The 22370-nt window shown below is 39.7% G+C and overlaps 3 protein-coding genes across 3 annotated transcripts; 1 reads left to right on the top strand and 2 right to left on the bottom strand.

Annotated features, from left to right (window-relative positions):
* Positions 1 to 2673: 2673 nt before the first annotated feature.
* On the bottom strand, positions 2674 to 8719 carry LOC143858675 (cytokinin dehydrogenase 5-like). The gene is made up of 5 exons (XM_077369383.1): positions 7993 to 8719; positions 7676 to 7803; positions 6822 to 7085; positions 4002 to 4267; positions 2674 to 3084 (listed from the first exon to the last, which is right to left on the bottom strand). The coding sequence occupies exons 1-5, from the start codon at positions 8606 to 8608 to the stop codon at positions 2775 to 2777; spliced, it is 1584 nt and encodes a 527-aa protein (XP_077225498.1). The 5' UTR covers positions 8609 to 8719; the 3' UTR covers positions 2674 to 2774.
* Positions 8720 to 13355: 4636 nt separating this feature from the next.
* On the top strand, positions 13356 to 16974 carry LOC143858737 (tetraspanin-2-like). Its single transcript, XM_077369452.1, has 2 exons — positions 13356 to 13969; positions 16512 to 16974. Exons 1-2 carry the CDS (start codon positions 13472 to 13474, stop codon positions 16821 to 16823), a joined length of 810 nt encoding a protein of 269 aa, XP_077225567.1. The 5' UTR covers positions 13356 to 13471; the 3' UTR covers positions 16824 to 16974.
* A 3548-nt stretch (positions 16975 to 20522) lies between these two features.
* On the bottom strand, positions 20523 to 21754 carry LOC143858533 (cytidine deaminase 1-like). Its single transcript, XM_077369180.1, has one exon. It carries the CDS (start codon positions 21607 to 21609, stop codon positions 20674 to 20676), a length of 936 nt encoding a protein of 311 aa, XP_077225295.1. The 5' UTR covers positions 21610 to 21754; the 3' UTR covers positions 20523 to 20673.
* Between the last annotated feature and the right edge of the window lie 616 nt (positions 21755 to 22370).

Genomic DNA, 22370 nt, shown 5'->3' on the forward strand with positions numbered 1-22370 from the left:
GAGGGGGGAACATTGCCGCCACGTAGGAGCCAAGTAAGAAAAAGCTAATAATGATGTTTGGAACATATCTGGCGGTCAAAGGGAGTTTAGGCAACCAAACATGCTTTGGGGAGATCTTTATAAGATGATCTTCTGATAATCTCCCCAAAATGAGCAACCAAGAGAAGTGTGAAAACAAACTCAGGTCAAACCTTAAATAAAGTATAATAGAAATAAGGGGTAAAGCACGAAACGAAAGTAATTTATCACAAAAGGAAGTGTAAAGGAAGAGATATATGCCTTGTTAAAGTATAAAAGATTAAATAACGCCTTTCTCCAACAGCTTAAGCTTTTGGAGTTACTGGTAGTTTAACAGGGTATCAGAGCCAAAGGTCTCAAGTTCAAACCTCTTGGATAGCAAAAATCCACATGCGATGGTAGGCCCAAAGTGCGACCACATGTGCCACGTGTTTGCCAAGTGGACCACATGTGTTGGGGAGTGTTAAATTATAAAAGATTAAATAACACGTTTCTCCAACAGCTTAAGCTTTTGGAGTTACTTGTAGTTTAACAGTGTGTTACAACTTACATTGGTAAAGACAAGAAATTGGTTTTTCACCGCAAAAAGGAATCTTTTATTCTAGTAGTTTTTATAATGTTAAGAAGAGAATTACAACATGATATGTAGATCCCAAATGGAGATCCATACACTTGCCATCTCAATCTTCATTTGCTTGCATTTTCCAATACAGTTTGGGCTGATTTTCCTAATTAATAGTAGGAAATCCACCAGTCGGTTTGGTATCTTTCATGGTCGCAATTTAGTTTCATAAACCTCTCAAAAGAAGCCATATATCACAAATTAGCTAATGCTACAGCTCAACTAATTTAGATATAGGCTTTAGTACACGAGCTTGGCATTCGGATAATGTCAAATATATTGCGAAGCTGGTCCCCTCGGATAACTTCACCCTTTAAAATTATTGAAGTACAACAGGGGCTAACCACAACAGGCTTACAAACAACAATGTCAAATATATTGCGAAGCTGGTCCCCTCGGATAACTTCACCCTTTAAAATTATTGAAGTACAACAGGGGCTAACCACAACAGGCTTACAAACAACAATCAAGACAAACAACAATCAATGAAGGAATAACGATGTATCGTCACATGGTATTTGTTTTACATAAGTTGTCATTAAATGTGAACGACTTATGGGCTCTCTTTCTCTCTCGGATAACCTCACCCTTTAAAATTATTGAAGTACAACAGGGCCTAACCACAACAGGCTTACAAACAACAATCAATACAAACAACAATCAATGAAGGAATAATGATGTATCGATCATCACATGGTATTTGTTGTTTTACATAAGTTGTCATTGAATGTGAACGACTTATGGGCTCTCTTTCTCTCTCTCATGAATGACTTGTATGGTTAGGGGTTGCTCTTTGAATAAAGGGGTCAGTGGAGCTTTCTCATGTCAGTAATGTGGATGACTTAAGTGGTTAGGGGTTGCTTCTTTGACTTACAAGGTTAGTAGAAAGAGAGAGAGACAGAGACAGAGAGAGAAATGCTACTCAACAATAACTAAAAAGAGGGACACAAATCAGGAAAAATCGACGTAAAGAAATCCCATAATTTAAGATTTTTTTCTATCCCAAGTGAAATGTAAACACACCCACGGTAGAATACAAACTAAGTACTTTTTAAAAAATTTATGTTTGAAACAACCAATTACTCCTAAAGCTTAAGTTGTTAGAGTTGATGTTATTTAATCATTTATGCTTAAACACTCCCCCTCTTGTATGACTCCTCTTTTTTGGGTTGGTCGTACACGTGGCAATCTTATCCTCTCTTTTGGGCTGGCCATACACGTGGATTTTTAATATCAATGAGTTGTTAGGTTTTGAACCTAGGACCTACCATGGGGAAATAGCTTTGATACCTTGTGAACCAACCAATTACTCCAAAAGCTTAAGTTGTTAGAGTAATTGGATGTTTCACAATATGGTTAGGGGTTGCTTCTTTGACTTTAAGTGGTTCGGCCAAGATGCCTACCTCTACGGACGATAACACAATCTTTCACTATGAGAAAAACAATATATAAGGATTACAATGGATTAACGCAATCCCACAAACCTGCAACCATTTTCTTGCTTTTTAACCAAGATCGTACACAAGATAAGCCGGAGGAAGAACCCAAAGAGAAAACCCCAAGAAAAAACACTCTTCTTCTTCTTCTCTTTCCTTCTCTTTTTCTCACTCCCGACAGCCCACACACTATTTGTGTAGGCTAAGAACATTTATACCTAAGATTTCTAAAAACAGAAGTTAGAAACTCTTTCCGTTTTGCCTTTCCACTGAATCGTGGGAAACAGGGCAACTTTCACAACATTTTTGTTTGTTTATTTCAGTTTTTTATATGGGATTGTCTAGGCAAGTTTGCACACTGGCTCTTCGGGCCCCTCTGTTTCAAGAGAGGATAGCCACCTAATAGCTGAATTTGTCTTATTCATTTCATTCATATGTCGTGACACTTCTAGCCTGGAAAAGATCGAGGGGCCACAAAATTAATTTTGTGAAATTGACAATGCACACTCTATACATAGCGAGCTGATAAATTTGCCCCTAATGGTCCCTTAATTACTACCAGTGAAATCATCGAAACATTCCATAGCTTACTTAAAATAGTTAAGTTCATGCATCATTCATTTCAAACGCATATTTCTATGCCACTCCTTTATATTCTTTCTCTATATTTACTAATCTCATTGTATGGTAGAGTTTAGTTAATTACTTCCTTGCAAAAGCATGGGAGTGAAAATCTTCGGCCCTGGAGACAAGAGTCCTTTTGGATCAAACCTCTTTTTCCTCTCTAGAAATTTGTTCCATTTTGGTCCAAAATGATCTTTCCACTCTGTGTTGGTTTTGTAAGGAGGAAAATGCTGCTTAGCCTTGATCCCAGCATTAAAACAAAAGCTAACTATCTCTTTATTTTGATCCTCAAGGTACTCCCAATCGTTCATAGCTGATCTCAAGAATCCTATCTTGTAGAAAACATCTTCGTCGGCGGTAACGGCCGACATCCTGTCATCCCACCTGCAATACATATTTCTTAAAATTTATGGCCCCTGATTATATAAAATACCACAAAAATTGGTATTTTTGTATCTTCTTAAGCCATTAACTATATCTTCTTTAAATATTAGCTTGCAAATAGTAGTATTTAACTACAAAACCAGTTGCAATTAAAATTATATGCAAATAGTTTTTAGACGTAATCCCTATAAGCCCTCATGGTGCCTTGGGATTGCTGGAATCAAGTATCAGAATAGGCATGTAGCTCAATGGTCGAGGCTTTGTATCTCAACCTTGTGGTCACAGGTTCAATCCAACTTACCTACCTAAAAGGGTATATGAATAGGTGGTTCTACACGTTTTTGGCGTTTGGTTAAAAAAAAAGAACAAAATACGGACAGAATTGACGTTGGGGCAGAATTAAAAGGCTAATGTGCCGAAATTAAATTTTGGCCCGAAGAAGTGGTATTCTAATTTTGTTTGGGGTGCAACTTGGGTCATGTTGGGTTGAGCTATTGCTAAAAAATGAATTTGAATCAATCCGAACCCAACCAATTTTATGGTAAAAGCTCAACCTGAATTAGAAAATTTGACTCGAGTTGCACCCTTAAATTCCACCCCTATCGGTATGCAATGTTTATTAGAATTTTACTGAATTAACTTTTATTTTAATTTTTTCCATTCCGTTTATAGGATAATCAAAATCGGATGCCAATTTCGATTCCTGATTCCAACAATCCAGACGCAGCCTTAAGCCCTTTTCGTTTCAGATTGTGGCAGCCAGTTGTGAGCTCCCCATCCGATTATTGGCTCAAAATTTACAAGTTGAAACGAAAAGCTCACAATCGGATGGGGAGCTCACAATCTGAAACGAAAAGCTCCTTAGAGTTTTCTGATGACTTCTCCATTATTAGGTATATTAAGTCGTATAAACTTACTTGTTTCGGTTCAAGGGGTAGAAGAGAATTGGTCGCATCGTCAAGTTTCCCTTGAGGATTTTCTTGAAAACTACTTCATTAAAGTCTGAAATTCTAGATTTGGGTATAAAGATATTCATCCATGGATGGGGAACATCCCAAAGGCCCTTGCGGCGAAGCTTTAGCTCTCCATTGTGTACTCGATTGAGGAAACCTACATACGAGACGTCGTCCGTGAAAGCAAACCCAGGAATGAAGCTTAATTCTTCGAGCAGCAACTCAACTTCCTGTAAAATTGCTAAAATTTTACTCAAATGACTCTTCAATACCTTCCAATTTTATTTACTGGGTAGTCTAATGCAAATTATCCTTACAAATATTAAGGCATTACAACTAAAGAATATAATGAAAATTACACTAAGGAAAGGTTTGAAATAGAGAAAGCGATACCGTATCAAAACTAGTGTTTTGATTATCATCCCCTTTTACAGTTTTTCTTAATGGCTCCTAATAGTTCAATCGTAAACTTCTGAAAATGTACTACTAAATAATCATATTCAAATAATAATAATAATAATAATAACAACAGTAATAATGGATTTGCTAAGCAATTTCACAAAATGCCATTCGGCTGCTCACTTTTTAAGGAGAGCACAGCCACCTGAGATGAAAAACAAATGAATAAGAGAAAATCTGCTCTTAGGGGGTTGTGCTGACCTGAATAAGTGAGTCGTCGAATGGCATTTTGCAAAATTACCTAGCAAATCCCTAATAATAATAATAATATATCTTGCATATACACACACATACATTTACGGGGGTATGCTAGATTCACAGGCGCCCTTGCAAATGAAGGGGCAAAGGGTGCCCCCATTGGTCAAATCCCTTGCAAATTTTCTATGCCATCTCAAATGGGATTTGACCAATAGAGACGCCCTTTGCCACCCCCATTTTGTTTTTTTTTTTTTTATTGCAAATAGCTGCACTTCCACCCTCTTTTGTTTGGCTTTTCCTTCAAATAAAGTCATTTTAAGAAAGAGACAAACAAAAGAGTGGAAATGTTGGAAAAGAGGGTAAAAATATCATTTCACATATGGTATGTCGCATGTCAGACCAACCACCTCAAATAAAGTCATTTTAAGAAAGAGACAAACAAAAGAGTGGAAATGCTGGAAAAGAGGGTAAAAATATCATTTCACATATGGTATGTCGCATGTCAGACCAACCACCTCATGAATGATGACAAAATCCGCTGAAAAGTGAGCCTGCCACCTCGGGAATGATGACAAAATCTACTAAAAATAAAGCCTGCCACCTCGAGAATGATGATAAATCTGCTGAAAAGTGAAGCCTGCCAGCTCGTGAATGATGACAAAATCTGCTGAAAAGTGAGCCTGCCACCTCATGAATGATGACAAAATTTGCTGAAAATTGAGCCTCTGTGGCTGGTCTGACATGCGACAGACTGCAAAATGCCTGCGATGGTCTCTAGCAAATCCTTTCGCAGAAGGCATTTCAAAGATGGTTTGATGAATGTCAGACCAGCCACCTAGCGAATGATGACAAAATATGCTAAAAAGTGAGTGTGCCCCTTCTGAATAATGACAAAATGTGCTGAAAAGTGTTAGAGAATTTTCAAAATGCAAAGTAGTATTTGAAAATTAAAATGTTTTTACAAGTTTTTAATTACTGGAAACGTAATTGATTTCCAGGGAGGTGTTGGAGGTGGACCGCGGAAGGCCGGTCGACCGCGGTTCTTTGGATCTTAAAAATAAAATAAAAAAGACAGGCGCATGCCAACGTGCGACCGCGGTAGCTCGGTCAACCACGGCTGTTCGAAAAACTATCCGTTGGGAGAAAATAGACATGGCTTTTCACTTCCGTTTTTCATCATTTCTTCATGTCTTTTGCTTCCCAAGAGTCATGGATGTTTTTCAAACACAAAGGACACTTTGTGGGTGATCCAAGACACTTACATCACCAAGAGTTGTGATCAAATGGTTATTATTCAAACCAATCAAATGGATGTTTTTAAGAGATGTGTCTTTTAGTGAAAAGACATCAAGGATTCTATAAACGAAGCAAAAACCTGTCTTTTAAATAATGAGAAAAAACAGTTATCGCTGTAGTTTTTCCTCTCTCTCTCTCACTTGTATTTTCAAGATAGTTTTATTCATAAAATAGTGTACTAAAATCTGTTTTCTGCATAAACAGTTTTAGTGAGTTTCTCTAAGGTTTGAAGTTCTAAAAAAAGTGTTTTTGGTTTGATTTTGTTTGTGCAAAGTGTCATCAAACATTTGTAGAATTATTTTACAAGGCTTCACTGAATCTTGGAGGCAATTCGCGGATCTCCTTTGCACACAACTGGTGGGGGCGAATATTGTCTTAAGAAAAGTGATTACTCACCTTGAAGTTTATCTTCTTCTTTCTCATATCCTTGACTGAAGGACATTACCACCAACAAAAAGTGAGCGAGCCACTGTGATGACAAAATATGCTGAAAAGTGTGCCGCCACCTCGTGAATGATGACAAGATCTGCTGAAAGTGAGCCTGCCACCTTATGAATGATCACGAAATCTGCTGAAAAGTGAGCCTCTGTGGCTGGTCTGACATGCGACAAACAATTTGTGAAATGCCTTCTACGATGGTCCTAACAAATCCCTAATATTATTATTATTATTATAGGAAGCCCTATACTTATTTTATTACTTTTAATCAGTTATTACAATTCCCAATGAGCTAAATAGGTTTTAAATAAAGAGAGAAGGTGTATCTACTGCCCAAAGGAAGCAATTAGAGGCGGGTGTACATATCAATACTATTGAAGAAATATCAAATACCTGATCAACAATAGGTGCTGTGACATTGTCATAGTACTTTGCGACTTCTAAATGATAAATCAAGTGATGTTTGTCTAAAAGAGAACGTATTTTCCCTTTGGCCTTCTTTGAGCTAGAAAATATCCAATTATTTATGTCATTCTCATCTCTCAAAATAGTCCCTTCCAGATAATCAAATCCTTCCCCATTATTCAAGGATATGAGATATTCCTGATCTCTCGTGTAAGCCGAAAAGTCTGTGTACAGCAAACGGGTCCACTTCACCTGCCATTCGATTCCATGCATTAATTCAACATCTATATATATGTAGCTGAATTTATGCATAGCTACATCGTTAAGTTCATATTTAATGGGGGGTAATAATATGAGATGCACTTATGTAATGAGACGCATTTTTTTTATTGGTTAATGAGATGCATTTATTGACAAAAGAGAAATGATTTTTTTTTTTTGTCACGGTTTTAAATTTCGACCGAAATCCAAAATTTCAGTCCCGAATTTCCGATTTCGGTGAGGACCGAAACCGAAACGTACCGAAACCGAAATTCCCGAAATTTACCAAATTTCATTCGAAATTTCGGAATTTTCGGACATTGGTCAAATTTGTGATAAAATAATATATTTTTTATTCGGTTAAAGAATTTCAAACGAAATTGCCGAAATTTCGTCCCTACAAAACCGCCGTTTCTTGCGTAAGTAACAAATTTCACTCGAAATTTAGGGATTTCGGCTAAAATTCCAGTTTTGGATAAGACCAAATTTTAGCCGAAACCGAAATTTAAAACCATGATTTTTGTAATGACAATCCACACTCAATCAGCTAACTTTTTTAATCTTTCTTTACAGTTCATTACCCTTTGTGGAGCTGGCTGGAGGGCAATTCTTGCTCTAGTGATAATACCAAACTGGCCAAAACCACCAAGAACAGCATAGAATAGCTCTGGCTTGTGGTGTTTGGAGCATGTCACAATCTTTCCTTTTCCTGTTACAGTACATGGATGAATTCAATGTCACTAAAACTGTAAATCCACTAAGAAAAAAAAAAGATTATTCGATGTTAATGGTGGGATTTTTGTGCCATAGGAGATCCAAAGTAATGCCTATCAAATGAACGGTAAGGATCAATAAATGTTTGAGACTCGCATTATAGATGAAGGGATGAAATTTATACCGGTTACAACATCCATTTCGTAGACATTGCTTATCAGAGGTCCATGACGAAAGGTTTGACCACCAATTCCAGCATGAGAGAGTATACCACCAACGGTTAGGTACAAGTAGTCGGGCCAAGATGCGGGTGCAAGCCCATATCTAAGGGTGGCCTTTTGTACATCAATCCAGAGCTGCTCTCCACCCACATCAGCGTAAAAATCGGGTGGGCTAGAAGAAACATTGATTCGGATTTCATGGTTATGTTTTAAGGATCCCATCTCTATAACAACGCCGTTGTGAGCCATTGCCTGGCCGTGAGTAGAGTGACCATTACCCCTTGCGGCGATGGAGAATGGACGAGAAGAAGAGAAAGAGGATTTTACGAGGGTGATGATGTCCTGGACTGATGATGGGTAGAGAACAGCTGCTGGGAGGACATGGGTGAACCCACCGTAGTCGGTTGAGGCCATGGTCATGGCATTCTGATCGACCCGGAGCCTCGCTGCTAGGTCAAGCCCCAGCAACTCTTGTGGCAACATGGTGGTCCATGGCATTTGCTGCCCTATTGTTGTGATCAAAGGGGTTATGACAAAGGTAGAAATGAAGAAGGATGACAAGGAACATCTCCTACCCATTGTAGAGAGAAAGAGAGAGGGAGAAAGAGAGATAGGCCGGGTTATTTATAGAGAAGGTGGTATCTTTCTGATCGAGGGAAATCTTTCTGGTTCTGAAACGATTTTTGGGCATTTATTTTTAGCTTTTTCAAAGATAAGCATGATGACAATGCATGTCTTATTTCTAAACGGGGAAATCTATTCCCTCTTCTTTCTTGCCACCTGCTTGTAGTGCAGAAGGGTAGTCAGGACAGGTAAGTCTCCATTAAAGAAGATAGGCCCATGCAAGCCTAGAAAGTTTGAATCGACATAGTTAGCAAAACGTGATCCGCCAAAAAAACGGGATGGCAAAAATTCGAGTTTAATACGGTACTGGTTCAAAAAACCATAGTAAAAAAAAAAGGGAAACACAAGAAGATGCGTTTAGAATTTTATCATTTACAAAATATGGTGGGGGTAAAATTAGATAGTTGGCCCCAAAAAAACGTGTTTAAGATGTTTAAAACGCATTTTAAACATGTTTAAAACGTTTGCCTAAAAAAACAGAATTTTATTGGTTGTAAAAGTTTTAAACGGCACCCCATGCCAATAAAATGGAGTTTTGCTAACTATGGTCACATATCAGCCAACGGTTAAGATAATTATAGACACCCCATTTTCCAAGTTCGGACTAACAATAGGTCGCAGTGTGGATGCTTCCATGAGGAGTCCGGAATGCTTTAATACTCCGGAGTCCGGATAAATTGATTGTCTGTCTTTTGTAGAAGAGAAAAGTGAAAGAATTCCCATACTCTCTGGCCTAGAAACTTACCCAAACTTAGCTCAGCATCTGCTAACTCCAGAACACATATACATACTCCTCTCATAAACCAGCAAATACCCAAAACTACTTCAACTTGCATTACGCTGGTATTACTTACAATCATAAATTGTTGCCAAAATCGTAGCCTTTGAGCCCTACGATCGTAACATCTAGATTGCAATTCTAAATTTCAAAAAAAAATTCCCACAAAAAATACACGGAATTCTCTTCACTTTTGGTGCCTATAAAAATGTTTTCAGAGATTCTTCTTCTCTCAAAACATTTTTTAGCTATAAGACAAAATCAAAGAGCGTTAGTGGTCCTTATTTCAATGTCTTCCCACTTATCTCACACAATGTTTTATATGGTGTAAACCCCTACTATTTTTCAAAACGTATTGTACGGATTTCACCATAGGCTGATCCAAACCGTCCATTTGATGGGGCAAAACATAAATAGGTTGTGCCCAAAGATCATTTCCATAGATCGAAGAACTGCATATATTGGAACCACTATAGAGTGAAGGGATGGGATCATATTTTTGAAATGATTTTTCCGGCACATCGTATTTACATTGGCGCACATCAAATGGACGATTTGGATCAGCCTATGGTGTAAGCCGTACAATACTTTTTTGAAAAATACTGGACAATACGAGCTTACACCATATAAAAGCTCTAATTATACATACATGCATGTATGGGAGAATAGCAAATTAATTGAATTTATGCATTGTCTGATTAATATGAAGATCACTCAGTATTGAATTCAAAGATATTCGTGGGTCCCACATGGGATGTTTATAATCAAGATCGTTGATCCATTGGGCCATCGTGAAAATACTTCACATCCATAAGATTTTGTCCCACAAAATCCAACGCTTGAATAGTCTTGGGAAAAAAGAAATCGGGGTGGGGATACCCTATGTCATAAAAAAAAATTAAGGTACTAGAATCATCTGATCAAAGTGGGGAACCCAATTGGGCCATACGTGCAACGGACGTGATCATTTCCTCATGGCACACAAGGCCCAAGGTTATTGCACTGCAACATATCCGGGGTGGGACACATGAGGCCGAAAATTACAGGATATATGGCTTACAACCTATAAAAACTCCCGGCAAAAATTCCCACTTCCTAAAAAATAGGTAAAATCCTAATTAAGTCCAATAATTGGTTTTGGACTCATAATCAATTGCAATAATCTTATACGAACAGGGCCTTAAACTTACTAAAATCATGACTTTAGCAAAATCATTAAAATAGAAGAAACTCATCCTATTACATCTCTAAGGAAATCTCCTTGCTCGATTGACCCACCGAATTCAACGAGTTCATAAGGGAAAAATTGACATGATCGGAAGGGTATATTTCAACAACCCGTCCATTGCACGGATCATCCCACTAAATATAGGGCAGTGATAAATCGACTCCCCTAATGGATAAATCGACTCCCCATGTGTCTATCTCTCTCCTCTTTCTCTCTCTAACCTAGAGGAGAGAGAAAGACACATGGGGAAAATGGCCTTTGTGAATCACCACCTTCGCCATCTTTTGCTATTATCCTATCTTATGCTAAGAGAGAGGGAAAATAAAGTAGTGGAAGTTTTCGGGAATAGCCTAAATGGAAAGGTAAACTTGGCCCACCATTTACACACTGTTTTAATGGGGTGGGGCCCACTATCTCCACCCAAACCCATGCATCCATAGTGCTCAGCATTTACACCTCATGTTTCGATGGGTGCATGGAGGGCCACCATTTTACACCCATAGTTGGGGCCACCATTTCCACCAAAGCCCATTCATAGTGTGGGGACCACCATTTTACACCTCATATTTTGATGGATGGGTTCCACCATCTCCACCTAAACCTGACCTCATGTTTCGTTGAAGTGGGGCCCACAATTCTTTTCTCATGCTATGCATGGCCCACGAATGGTAGTATCATTATAAACTAGGGCATTCTAATCCACCTTAAATACATAGATGTTGTGGAATTTCATTTTTTCATGTGCAAAATAGACACCTAATTAGAGTACACTTTTTCAAAACAAGGTTATCAAAGGCTTCTCTTAAGAAACCTTTCATCGTAAGGTGTTAACGTTTTGCAAAGCAGGGTTTGATTTTAGCGTTCTGATTAGGAGTTGAGGAATAGAGTTCTACCGAAAAGGGAGTTTTGAAGGTTTTGCAAGGATGATTTGTCGGGTAATTTATTTGGGAGCAAAGAAGAGAAAAGGCATTCATGGAGAAACATGTGTGGATTTCTCAACGTCTAAGTCCTTTCTTTTTCTTTTGCTAAAAGAAATTCCATCGGTTGTTTGTGCACCTTTCTTTGGTCCTCTCTTCAACTTCAATATCTCTACTCGGTACACCCGTCCATTGTCCCCTCTTCATTTGTCACAGGTTGCTTACTAGCAAGGTTTAAAATTTCGGTTTCGGTACCGGTTTCAGACCTTGAAATTTCGAAATTTCAGTCGAAATCTGATACAAAACCCGAAATTATTATTTTATTCAATATTAAATTTTGGCCGAAATTACCGAAATTTCGGTGAAATATTAAATTAATATTAAAAACAGATTTTTTGGGGAAAATTTTGGAAAAACCGAAATTTCGACTGAAATTCCTAAATTTTGGCCGAAATAAATGACCGTTTCGGTTTTGGGTGATTTCGGTGTCGGTCTCCACCGTCGAAATTTAAAACCATGCTTACTAGTACCCTCTTGAACATGGAGGCAAACTAATTTTTTTAGGAGAGTGATAAATCGACTCCCCAAATTGATAAATCGACTCCATTGTATCTTTCTCTCTCCTCTAGGTTAGGGAGAGATAGACACATGGGGAGTCGATTTATCACTGCCCTTTTTTTATTGTTCACTTTCCTTTCGCATGGAGGCAAACTAAATTTTTTATTAAATTTGTCAGTCTCAAATTAGACATTTCATATCAAACAAACCGTTAAATTTTGTCGTTGATCATCTAAAACATACGGTCTGATTAGGGTAATCAGTAAATTGATTGTCTCTAAACATCCTATTAGAGTACCAATGAGTCAATCGGCTAGGGGACGAACAATCGATCAAATTGTGACCTTATGATGAAATCAAAGCTAAATTACATAGAGATGTGAAATGAATGTTAATTTATGATTAACCCCCATGAAACTCCCTCTCGTTAGAATCTCTACCAAACCTTTAAAACTCTGCTCTTATTAATCATACACAATGAGAATCATGGTTGGACCATATATACGCTACTTTTCATATTCCATGTTGGGATTTAATGGAAAACAAAATTCTAGCAATTAGCCTAGGTGCTGTTGGGATTTAAGGGAAAAAAAATTTCTTGAAAATTTTTTAATAGAAAGTTGTTTTCCGGTGTTTGGTAAATCATTTTTTTTTTTTTTTTTTTCAGAAATTTACTTTTCCATATTTCTCAGAGAAAAGTGCAAACCGAACCAGGAATTTATTGTCTCTGTTCCATTAAGAAGGGTAGATGATTTTTTCGCCCCACTGTAGGATAATACACCCCCCTTTTAACGTGAACTGTTGGCCTGTGTGGTGGTCTGACTTGCCAAATCATCGACACAGGGGGTGTATTATCCTACAGTGAGGGGGGGGGGGGGGGCGAAAAATAATCAAAAGACTAAAAAAGAATGAGACTCGCGGCTGCAGCACATAATGCTAGCCATCTTCTTACAGACAGCTGAGATTAACCGATATGCGGTTCTCAACACACGATCACCATACACGTGTCCTACAAATAGGGTACACACTAATTCTGTATAACCGCGTGCCACCTAAACCAAATCCTTCTAGACCTCATCTCAACCGCTCTCTTATTTTTATCTGCCAGGAAAACGGGAATTCGTTTTGTGAAAAAAAAACTAGCACCATTCATTGGAGCCACGTCAACTAAAAGAGAACTCAAAACCTCATAAGGAATAATTACATCTTGAAAAGTTCAAATCAACAGTCAGATCACTCCCGTGTTATTTTCCAAACGGAATCCCGTTTCCAAACTGTTTTCCTTTTCTATTTTCTAAACGCGGATTGAGATCCCCTTTCTCTCACTTTCACTAACCATGGCGGTGAGCAACAGCATAACCGCGATCGTGAATTTCCTCGCCTTACTCTGCTCGATTCCGATCATCGGTGCCGGAATTTGGCTTGCCGGAAAACAGGACAACGAGTGTGTTCATCTTCTCCGGTGGCCGGTAATTCTCCTCGGAATTCTTCTCCTCCTTGTCTCTCTCGCGGGCTTTGTCGGAGCCTTTTGGAATCGACAGGGTCTGCTCATAATTTACCTCTTCTCTATGGCCGTTCTCATTGTTCTGCTCTTGGCTCTTCTGATCTTTGCTTTTGTTGTTACTCGATCGGACGGTTCTTATTCCGTGGCTGGAAGAGTGTATAGAGAATACCGGCTCGAGGGTTTTTCGTCTTGGCTGAGAAATTATGTTGGAAAGGCGGGGAATTGGGCTAGGATCCGAAACTGTCTTGTGGAGTCCGATACTTGTGAGAAGCTCAGTAGGGATTTTCTTACTCCGGACCAGTTTTTCCGGGCCGATATTTCTCCTCTGCAGGTAAGGCACAGCGTGCGTTTTGTCCTTTTTTCTTCACTTTAATCAAATCGCCTTGTTTTTTAACTGAATTACTCTTGTGCCATTGAAAATAGTGGAAACTGACGTGGGAATGACGTACCCGACAAGGAAATTACTAATACTTTTGAATCAAAGGGTATTTGCAATTTTGCACTAGGAGTAGTCTTAGGGCTGGCAACGGGCGGGTCGGGTCGGATGTTGGGGTCGCCTACCCCTTTCTCTCTGCGAGGAATTTTCCCCCTCGCCTTCCCCTCCCCACTGCGGGGATCATGGGGAATCCCCCTCCCCTCCCCACGGGGAATCCCCTCCCCTTCCTTTCCCCGCCCTGCATCCTTCGGGACAGTCACTTTACTTTGTTAAATATTAGGTTTAAAACTAAAGATTTGCTAGGGACAATCACTTCAGGCATGTTGCGGCTTGGCTGTTGCATGTGAGAGTAGCCACACAACTCACACAGGCTAAAATTTTGTCTTATTCATTTTATTAACCTGGGGACAAAGGTGGTTGCTCTCAGATTCATTTAATTGATCAATAGTCCCTAGCAGATCCCTAATTCCCAATCCCACTTGCCAAAATGTTTTGTACGTGCCACACCATAGGAAGATCCAAACCGTCCATTTGATGGGCACACAATACTACCATAGGCATAGGATGATCCAAACCTTCCACTTGATGGGCACATTGTAGGATGATCCAAACTGTCCATTTGATGGGCCACAACGTAAATAGGTTGTGGCCCAAAAATCATTTCCATAGGATAATCCCAACCCTCTGATCTATAGAGGAATTGCATATTATGGTACCTTCTATAGATCGGAGGGTTGCAATCATCCTATGGAAATGATTTTTGGGCTGCAATCTATTTACATTGTGGCCCAACAAATGGATGGTTTGGATATCTATGATGTGGCCTGTAAAGTACTTTTAAATTATAGCCTATCAAATGGACGGTTTGGATCATCCTATGGCGTAGCCCAAACATTACTTTTTGAAAAAATAATGTACTATACGAGCGCACACCATATAACATCTCATCACTTATCAGAGAGATGTTGCCTTTATTTGGGGGAGGAAGATTTTCGAATAATTTAATGTTGCCTTACAGTGATGGTTCGATGGAGAGATTTTAGGGATTTCTAAGGGTAATATACTAATATAATGAGGGACAATGCCCAATGAATTATGGGTAAAGAAAACATAAAAAATGATTTCAGAGACAAAACTGTACTAATGGAAATTTTGAAAATTTTGGGAGAATCTTGTAAATATGTTTCGATCCAAGGGGTTTCTAGTAGTTTTCCAAAAAAAAAAAAAAACTTAAAAAAATACAAGAAAAAAATGGCATTAATGAGGGCAGGGCGGGGCGGGGCCAACTCCATCCCCTTCTCCTCCCCTTCCCCGCACCGGGGAATTTTTTAAATCCCCTTCTCCTTCCCTGCTCAAATCTAGGGGTGTCAATGGATCCAGACGGTATCGGACCATCCGAATCTGAACTTTAATGAACGGGATATAAGCATACCAAGAGGGTCCATGGGCATATCTCGGATTCCCAATCATACGATCCGAAAATTTTCGGATCGGATCCGGGCATGCTTCAAAAGTCCTTAGGGACAGTCACGATCCGAAATCATCTTACAAAAATACCCTCAAAAGTCAAAATCATTATAACATCAATGTTAGTAAGTGGGTGTATTCTCATCAAAATAGCTCAAATCTTTCTAATAGTTTTCGGTTTCCAACTTTCCATCATTATTGAACTTACGAAATCTCCTCATTCCTTTTCGAAATAAATCTCCTCTTCCTTCCTGTGCAAGTAACCCTTCCTCATTGTCCGAACAAACATCACATCTCATCTTCCTTTCGGTAACCCTCGGTAACCCTAACCCAGCCATTCCAATGACATCAACACATTAACTCGCTACCCATTGCCCTCACCCTCGCCATTGCTGCAACCTTGCCTTCCCACTTTCCCCGAGCAGGAAGCACAAAAAACTCTAACTGATGCATTGGGTGAGTCCCACCATCTTACCTCATGTTTTCCGCGGGGGAGGGGGTTTTAATTGGGTAGGGGCCATGATCTCCACCTGAGGCCATATGTAAGGTGGAGCCACCATTTTCCTTCAATCAAAACATGTTGTTAGCATCAAGGTTATTTTGGCCTTTATGCGAGCCTTTTTGTGCTGAGGTAATTTTCTTCACATATAAGGACATTTTGGTCTTTTTCTATGTACAAAAAAAAAATCTATCATGAGTATTTTGTTAATAAATTGATGGCATGACCCCATTTGCAGAATTCACTCAAACATGATACTCTATTTGTAAATTGTCAAACTAAAACACTGTTTATTTTTTTATTTTTTTGCAAATAAAGCAAATTGGAGGGCTTCTTTTGCAAAAATCTCCCTCAACCTTTTTCTCAACTTTTAGCATCCGTAGGTTTGGGGAGCTGCTAAAGAACACCCCTTGTTTTTTATAAAAACACCCCTTGGACTAATTTTGCACTTCTTCCCCCTTGGTTTTTCAGTCGGGTTGTTGTAAGCCTCCAACGGCATGCGGGTACGGGTATGTAAACCCAACGGTGTGGATAAACCCGGTGAACCCAGGTGCGGACCCGGACTGTTATGCGTGGAACAACGATCCGAGCCAGCTGTGCTATGGGTGCACCTCATGCAAGGCTGGGTTACTGGGGAATCTGAGGAAGGAATGGAGGAGGGCCAACATTATTCTAATCGTGGCTCTCGTGGTCCTCATCTGGGTCTACTTAATTGGTTGTAGTGCTTTCAAGAATGCACAGACCGAAGATCTCTTCCGTCGCTATAAGCAAGGGTATGTCTAGAAACAACTCTCTTAATTAACATTTTTGTCTTTGCTTTCTTTCTGTTTGTGTTTTCTTTTCTTTTCTATCTCCTTTTTGTAATCTCTGTAAATCTTCCCGTTGTAATTTTCCTTTTATATGTATAATAAAGTTGGGATTGGGGGTTGGAATATCTTCTGTGTAAATGTTTCGGATTTGCATTATTGCATTCCCAGCCAAGTGGAATTCTAGATAGAAGTAGCTGTAAAAATGTAAGAAGAAATACATAAAATTCAATCTCCTTTATATTTTGTATGCATTTTAAAGTCCAAATTGGTTTAACTTAGTTTGACCCAAGACTCAAAGGCAAACTTTTAAATTTTAAGACTGGTAAAACCAAGGAATCATAGGACCAAAGTACTAGGTGCACATGATCCATATAAGGATTCTACTCTAAACCATGAGCAACACAATAAGCAACACCGAGATTTTAGTGGTCCTCATAGTTCGTGCTCCACTCTTCTTGGGTGCAGAAAATTCTGTCCATTCCTTTAGGGGGTGTACCCTTTCCAACTAACTTGCCCTAGCTCCGAGATGTTGATATAAGGCCTACAATAAGATAGTGTAAAGGATATAAAAAAAATTCTAGTAGCTTTAAGAGTTCCGCAAGAGAAGAGTTAAACAAGTGATTAACTTAGTAGGGTTTAACTTTAAGGACCAAGACTACTATTTTTTAATTAAATACTTTTCTTATTTGGTTTGTCCTACTTCACTGTTTATCCTATTTCACTACTTACAGTATCAAAGTCTACCAATCGAGTAGATAAAAACCCTCTATACTTACAATGTTCGTTGGATTATTTTCAATAAAATGACTTTTACTAAAACTTGTGTGTTTGATGGAGTCTATAGATTTTAATCTTCATTATTTACGAGTTCGATTAGTGATTTGATTGAGACTTAATCTTAGGCTCTAACTAACTTCTTACTTGTACGGCTTAGAATGTTGGGCCACCAAGAAGCAGCATGTGCATAAGATGAGTGTAGAGGAGATGCGAGTGCTTAGATGGATGTTCGGCCACACAAGGTTAGATCGAATTAAAAATGAAGATATCCGTAAAAGGTGAGGGTGGCACCACTTGAGGAGAAGATGAGAGAGCACTGCTTAAGATGGTTCGGGTATCCAATATAGGCCTTTGGATGCTCCAGTGAGAATAAGTGACTCAAAAGCAAATAGTCCCACATCGGATAAAGTGAAGTGGATGGGGATGGGTTATAAGGGAATGGGCACCCTCCCTCTAATTGCTAGCTTTTAGGGGTGAGTTCTACCCAGTTAAATTCCCTACAAATGGTATCAGAGCTCAGGGCGTGGTAACCCCGGTTTGCCTCCAAGGGTGGGAATGTCCCTTTGGGAAGATCTCGAAAACCTTGGTGTAGTCTCTCGTGGTTCCCACGTTGCCTCCGCGTGGAGGGGGGATTGTTGGGGTTCCACGTAAAAGCAAAATAGTCCCGCATCGGTAAAGTGAGATGGATGGGGATGGGTTATAAGAGAATGAGCAGCCTCCCCCTAACCCCTAACTTTTAGGGGTGAGTTCTACCCGGTTGAATTCCCAACAAATGGTATCAGAGCTCAGGCGTGGTAACTCCGGCTTGCCTCCGAGGGCGGGAATGTCCCTCAGGGAAGATCTCGAAAACCCTGGTGTAGTATCTCGTGGTTCCCACGTTGCCGTCGCGTGGAGGGGGGAGATTGCCCACGTTGCTTCCGCGTGGAGGGGAAGATTGTTGGGGTTCCACGCAAAAGCAAATAGTCCCACATCGGATAAAGTGAAGTGGACGGGGATGGGTTATAAGGGAATGGGCACCCTCCCTCTAATAGCTAGCTTTTAGGGGTGAGTTCTACCCGATTAAATTCCCTACAGTATCCAACGTAGGCCTTTGGATGCTCTAGTGAGAAGAATTGACTCGTGCCAAGTTGATGGAGTAAAAAGAGGCAGGGGCAGACCGAAAATAACTTGGGTAATAACAGTGAGGAAAGACTTCAGGGTTAGGAACATAACAGAGAACATGACCTTGAATAGGAGAGAATGGAAGAAATGATCCATGTAGACGAACCCAACTAGTGTTAGGATTATACTTAGTCAATTTGAGCCGGGTAGACCCTCTCAGTTTCGTCATGAAATTTTTCTAAAGGATTCATTAGCCGACCCCAACTAGTTTGGGACAAAGGCTTAGTTGAGTTGAGTTGAGTTGAGTGGTTTAGAGTTAACTAATCAATGAGCTGGAGTTATAGAGGTAACTTTTTATGTCCCTAAATTAGTTGTAAATTTAAAGAATGGTTTAATAAATTGAATCAAAGATACATGTTGAGTTTGGCTTGACCAATTGAATCCCAGAGATAATCTTGCCCAAATCCTTGGTACAATTGGGAGGCTCCAACTATCTTAAAGAAGTAGCTTCAACAAATCACATTAATCATTGTGCAAGTTTTGTTTCTAAAAGACTTAACAAGTACTATAATCTCATTCCCTTTCCTAATGCTGATGTTGAGATGGCATGTTTGTTGTTCCTCACAATTCTAGCAATCAGCCCTGTTATGCATTTATTCATCCACGATGCCTAGTACTAGGGCCGCCATACAAGTGCTCGACACTTTTTCCTCATCGGCAACTCCATGCTAAGAATGTACTCAGCAACGTTTCAACTCACCCATTGCCCTGGAATGTATATCCATACCAATGACCTTGAGATGATTGACTGCTCGGTTTCCCTGCTTTTGTCTACAACATCAGCCATCTTGTAACAGGGCTGATGGCTGAGGGAGGAGGAGAAGAAGAAACTTAGAAATATGAGGAATCGGATTATTTTTAATTTCTATCATTAATAAGGAAAAATGTATAATTAGAGTGCAGTAATAAAAGGAGGGAGTGTGGCTTTCAGCCATCTTGTAAGATTAATATTGCGTGATGAAATCAGAAGCTCATGAATCAAGAAACTAAATGAAAGAAGAGATCAGGCATAAATACCTCTGTTTCACAAACTTGGTATGATTCCGATCCTCTACAATACAAAGAACAATCTAGGCGGTCTTTAACTCTCTCCACTTCCTTATGTGTATTCCAATGGGAAGAAAAGACAGCCTTATTTGTGAGAGCAGAGACCAATCCCGTATTTATAACAACTTCAAAGGAAAGTCTAGGGTCCACCCATTATCGACTCTTGCTCCTCAAATAAGCCCACTAACATTATTTGGCATACAACATGCTCACACATATTATTAACCCATTACCATACCCCTTCTAATGTGAACACATGTGGCTATAGTGTTCACAGCTCAAAAACTAACTGATCAACAGTTCAGTTTTTAGAAAAGCCAAAACATGTGATATGCAAGTCCACAAAAATTCTTACAATCTTCCCCATTTTCACAAGAGATGAATAGAACCAAGCTGCCTTTTTAATAAACTCAGATTAGAAAAATGGGTAGAGTCCCTATTTCAATTGATCATGGCCTTGTTCTTCAACCATGAGGTGGGAGGTTCAATCCCAACTCATCATTAGCTTCACTTACAGTATTAATAGTGACAGCAGAATTTCTAATGATCTAATAATTGCCTCTGTAATAGATTAGCCCTTAAACAATCCAAGTTTATTAGAACCCTAAAAAACAATACCCATTAATCTAATCCAACAAGTAAAACATAGCAAAAACCTCAAAACAAAGAAAATAGATTCTACAGTAGATTTTATTTTTTTAATCAGTGATTCTACATTAGATATATTGAAATGAAGGAAAAGATTCAAAGACCATGTTTTTATTATCAACAATCTTATAAACTTTATTTCTTCTAATGTTTCCAATCCATCAATATCACCTCCTTTTCCATCTATTTATCTAACACTCCTCTTTCGTGGGGCAACGAAACACAATAAAATCACAACCAGGCGAGATAGACTCCAACAAGAGCCGTGCCGTGCTCTCCTGGCCCACCACCGCTGCTTCCTTCTCAACCAACACCGCCCCCACGATCTGATCGTACGATCCCCCACCTGCCACGTAAGCCACAAGCGCAGCTTGTAGTGGGCCCAGGCTAGGGTTATACGCCGCAGATTCGGCATAAGACCCAGAAAAAATCCTACCCCTCGAATCTACTATCGACACCCCCGAAGGACACCCACTATACGGGGCGTGGGCCCGATTCGCGGCCTCTAAAGCGGCCCTCTTCAGCTCTTCGAAAGAACCGGCACCAAACCCGTTACAACAATGCCGGTTCTTATCGGTTTCGGCGAGAAACAAACCGTAATGATGCGGTTCGAGGAGGAGAGGTACGTCCTTGTCTAGGAGATCGTCCGGACCGAACCGGTGAGGGAGGAAATGAGAGAGCGGGCTGAAGGCGAGTTCACCGAGTTGACTCGTTTGACTCGGGTTTTGGTTCTCTTCGGATGTGATGCGGATCTTGATTTCGGATCCTCCCCGGATCTCTTGAAGGAACTGTCTGCAATGGCCGCAAGGGGCCGATGAGACCGCGATGTATTCGATTCGGGCCGACCCGTTTAGGCCTGCGTTGGTTATTAGGAACTGTTCTGCGTGGACCGAATGGTTGAGAGGAAGGCCCGGGAACTCGAGGTTTACGCCGAAGAAGATCCTGCCGTCGGATCCTAATCCGACGGCACCCACTTGGTAATTTGAAATTGGGGGTCTTGCTAGCATTTTTGCCGATTTCACTAGTGAGGGGAGGAGCTCAAGCACCGACACGCCCGATTCCCTAGCCATCGACTCAACCTCGTCCGATTCCATCACGAATTGACTCGCCCGACTCGCCTTTGCCATTTCTTTGGTTCTCTCTTTGTAAGATTTGGGTTGGTTTTTTTTTTGGGGGGGCTTTCCCTGGGCTTTTAATGGTGTGAGGAACTTGCCTTCCTTGCAACTCGGGAAGGAAGATGGCTTGGAACGGTAATATTTATATTTAATTGCAACAGATGGGTCAAAGCCATGTGGATGGGATTCTGGGTTGAATGCAGCCAAATTAAAGGATCATTTTTTCTATTTTCTTATGCCCTTTTTACTTGTCTGGATTCTCTTTTTCTTACCTTTTCTTCCTTGTATAGAACAACCCTAGGTTTGTACATGTGGTCAGTTTGGTGTAACGACAAGAAAATTTCAGGCTCAAGTAGGGTTACAATTTTCCCAAAAAACAGGGAAAAAATTAACTTGGAAAATGGGTTTTCCATGTAAAAATTTTCTCACGGCTAGAGGGCTAAATTTTTGTGGAAAAATGGGTTTTCCAGGTAACTCATTTTCAATGAAAGATTATTTTATAAATCAAATTTTTTTTATTTTTTTTCTAATTTTCTTGGAAATTTTTTAACTAACTAGACTATGGAATTCCTCCCATATTTTATCTCTTTCATCCAAACAGACAGAATCATGTCCATTTGATGAAGGAATATTAGAGATGTCTGTATGCCTTGCTTTACTTAGTAACATGATGGGCAAGTTTTAACATGCCATATATGCTTTCCAACCCATATGATGGCATTGGATTCGCACTTTCCGTGAAGGGATTGAATACCTTTTTACAGGGGTTGCTT

This window comes from Tasmannia lanceolata, unplaced genomic scaffold, assembly GCF_043159265.1.
Source record: "Tasmannia lanceolata isolate RefF3 unplaced genomic scaffold, GAP_Taslan_0.1 ptg000026l, whole genome shotgun sequence".
NCBI classification, from domain to species: domain Eukaryota; kingdom Viridiplantae; phylum Streptophyta; class Magnoliopsida; order Canellales; family Winteraceae; genus Tasmannia; species Tasmannia lanceolata.

Coding starts and splice junctions, on each gene's coding strand:
- LOC143858533 (XM_077369180.1), bottom strand. CDS start 21,609: ATGGCAAAGGCGAGTCGGGCGAGTCAATTCGTGATGGAATCGGACGAG.
- LOC143858675 (XM_077369383.1), bottom strand. CDS start 8,608: ATGGGTAGGAGATGTTCCTTGTCATCCTTCTTCATTTCTACCTTTGTC. Junction 7,804..7,992: donor CGAAATGGATGTTGTAACCG/GTATAAATTTCA, acceptor GTACTGTAACAG/GAAAAGGAAAGATTGTGACA. Junction 3,085..4,001: donor TACCCCTTGAACCGAAACAA/GTAAGTTTATAC, acceptor TATGTATTGCAG/GTGGGATGACAGGATGTCGG.
- LOC143858737 (XM_077369452.1), top strand. CDS start 13,472: ATGGCGGTGAGCAACAGCATAACCGCGATCGTGAATTTCCTCGCCTTA. Junction 13,970..16,511: donor CCGATATTTCTCCTCTGCAG/GTAAGGCACAGC, acceptor TTGGTTTTTCAG/TCGGGTTGTTGTAAGCCTCC.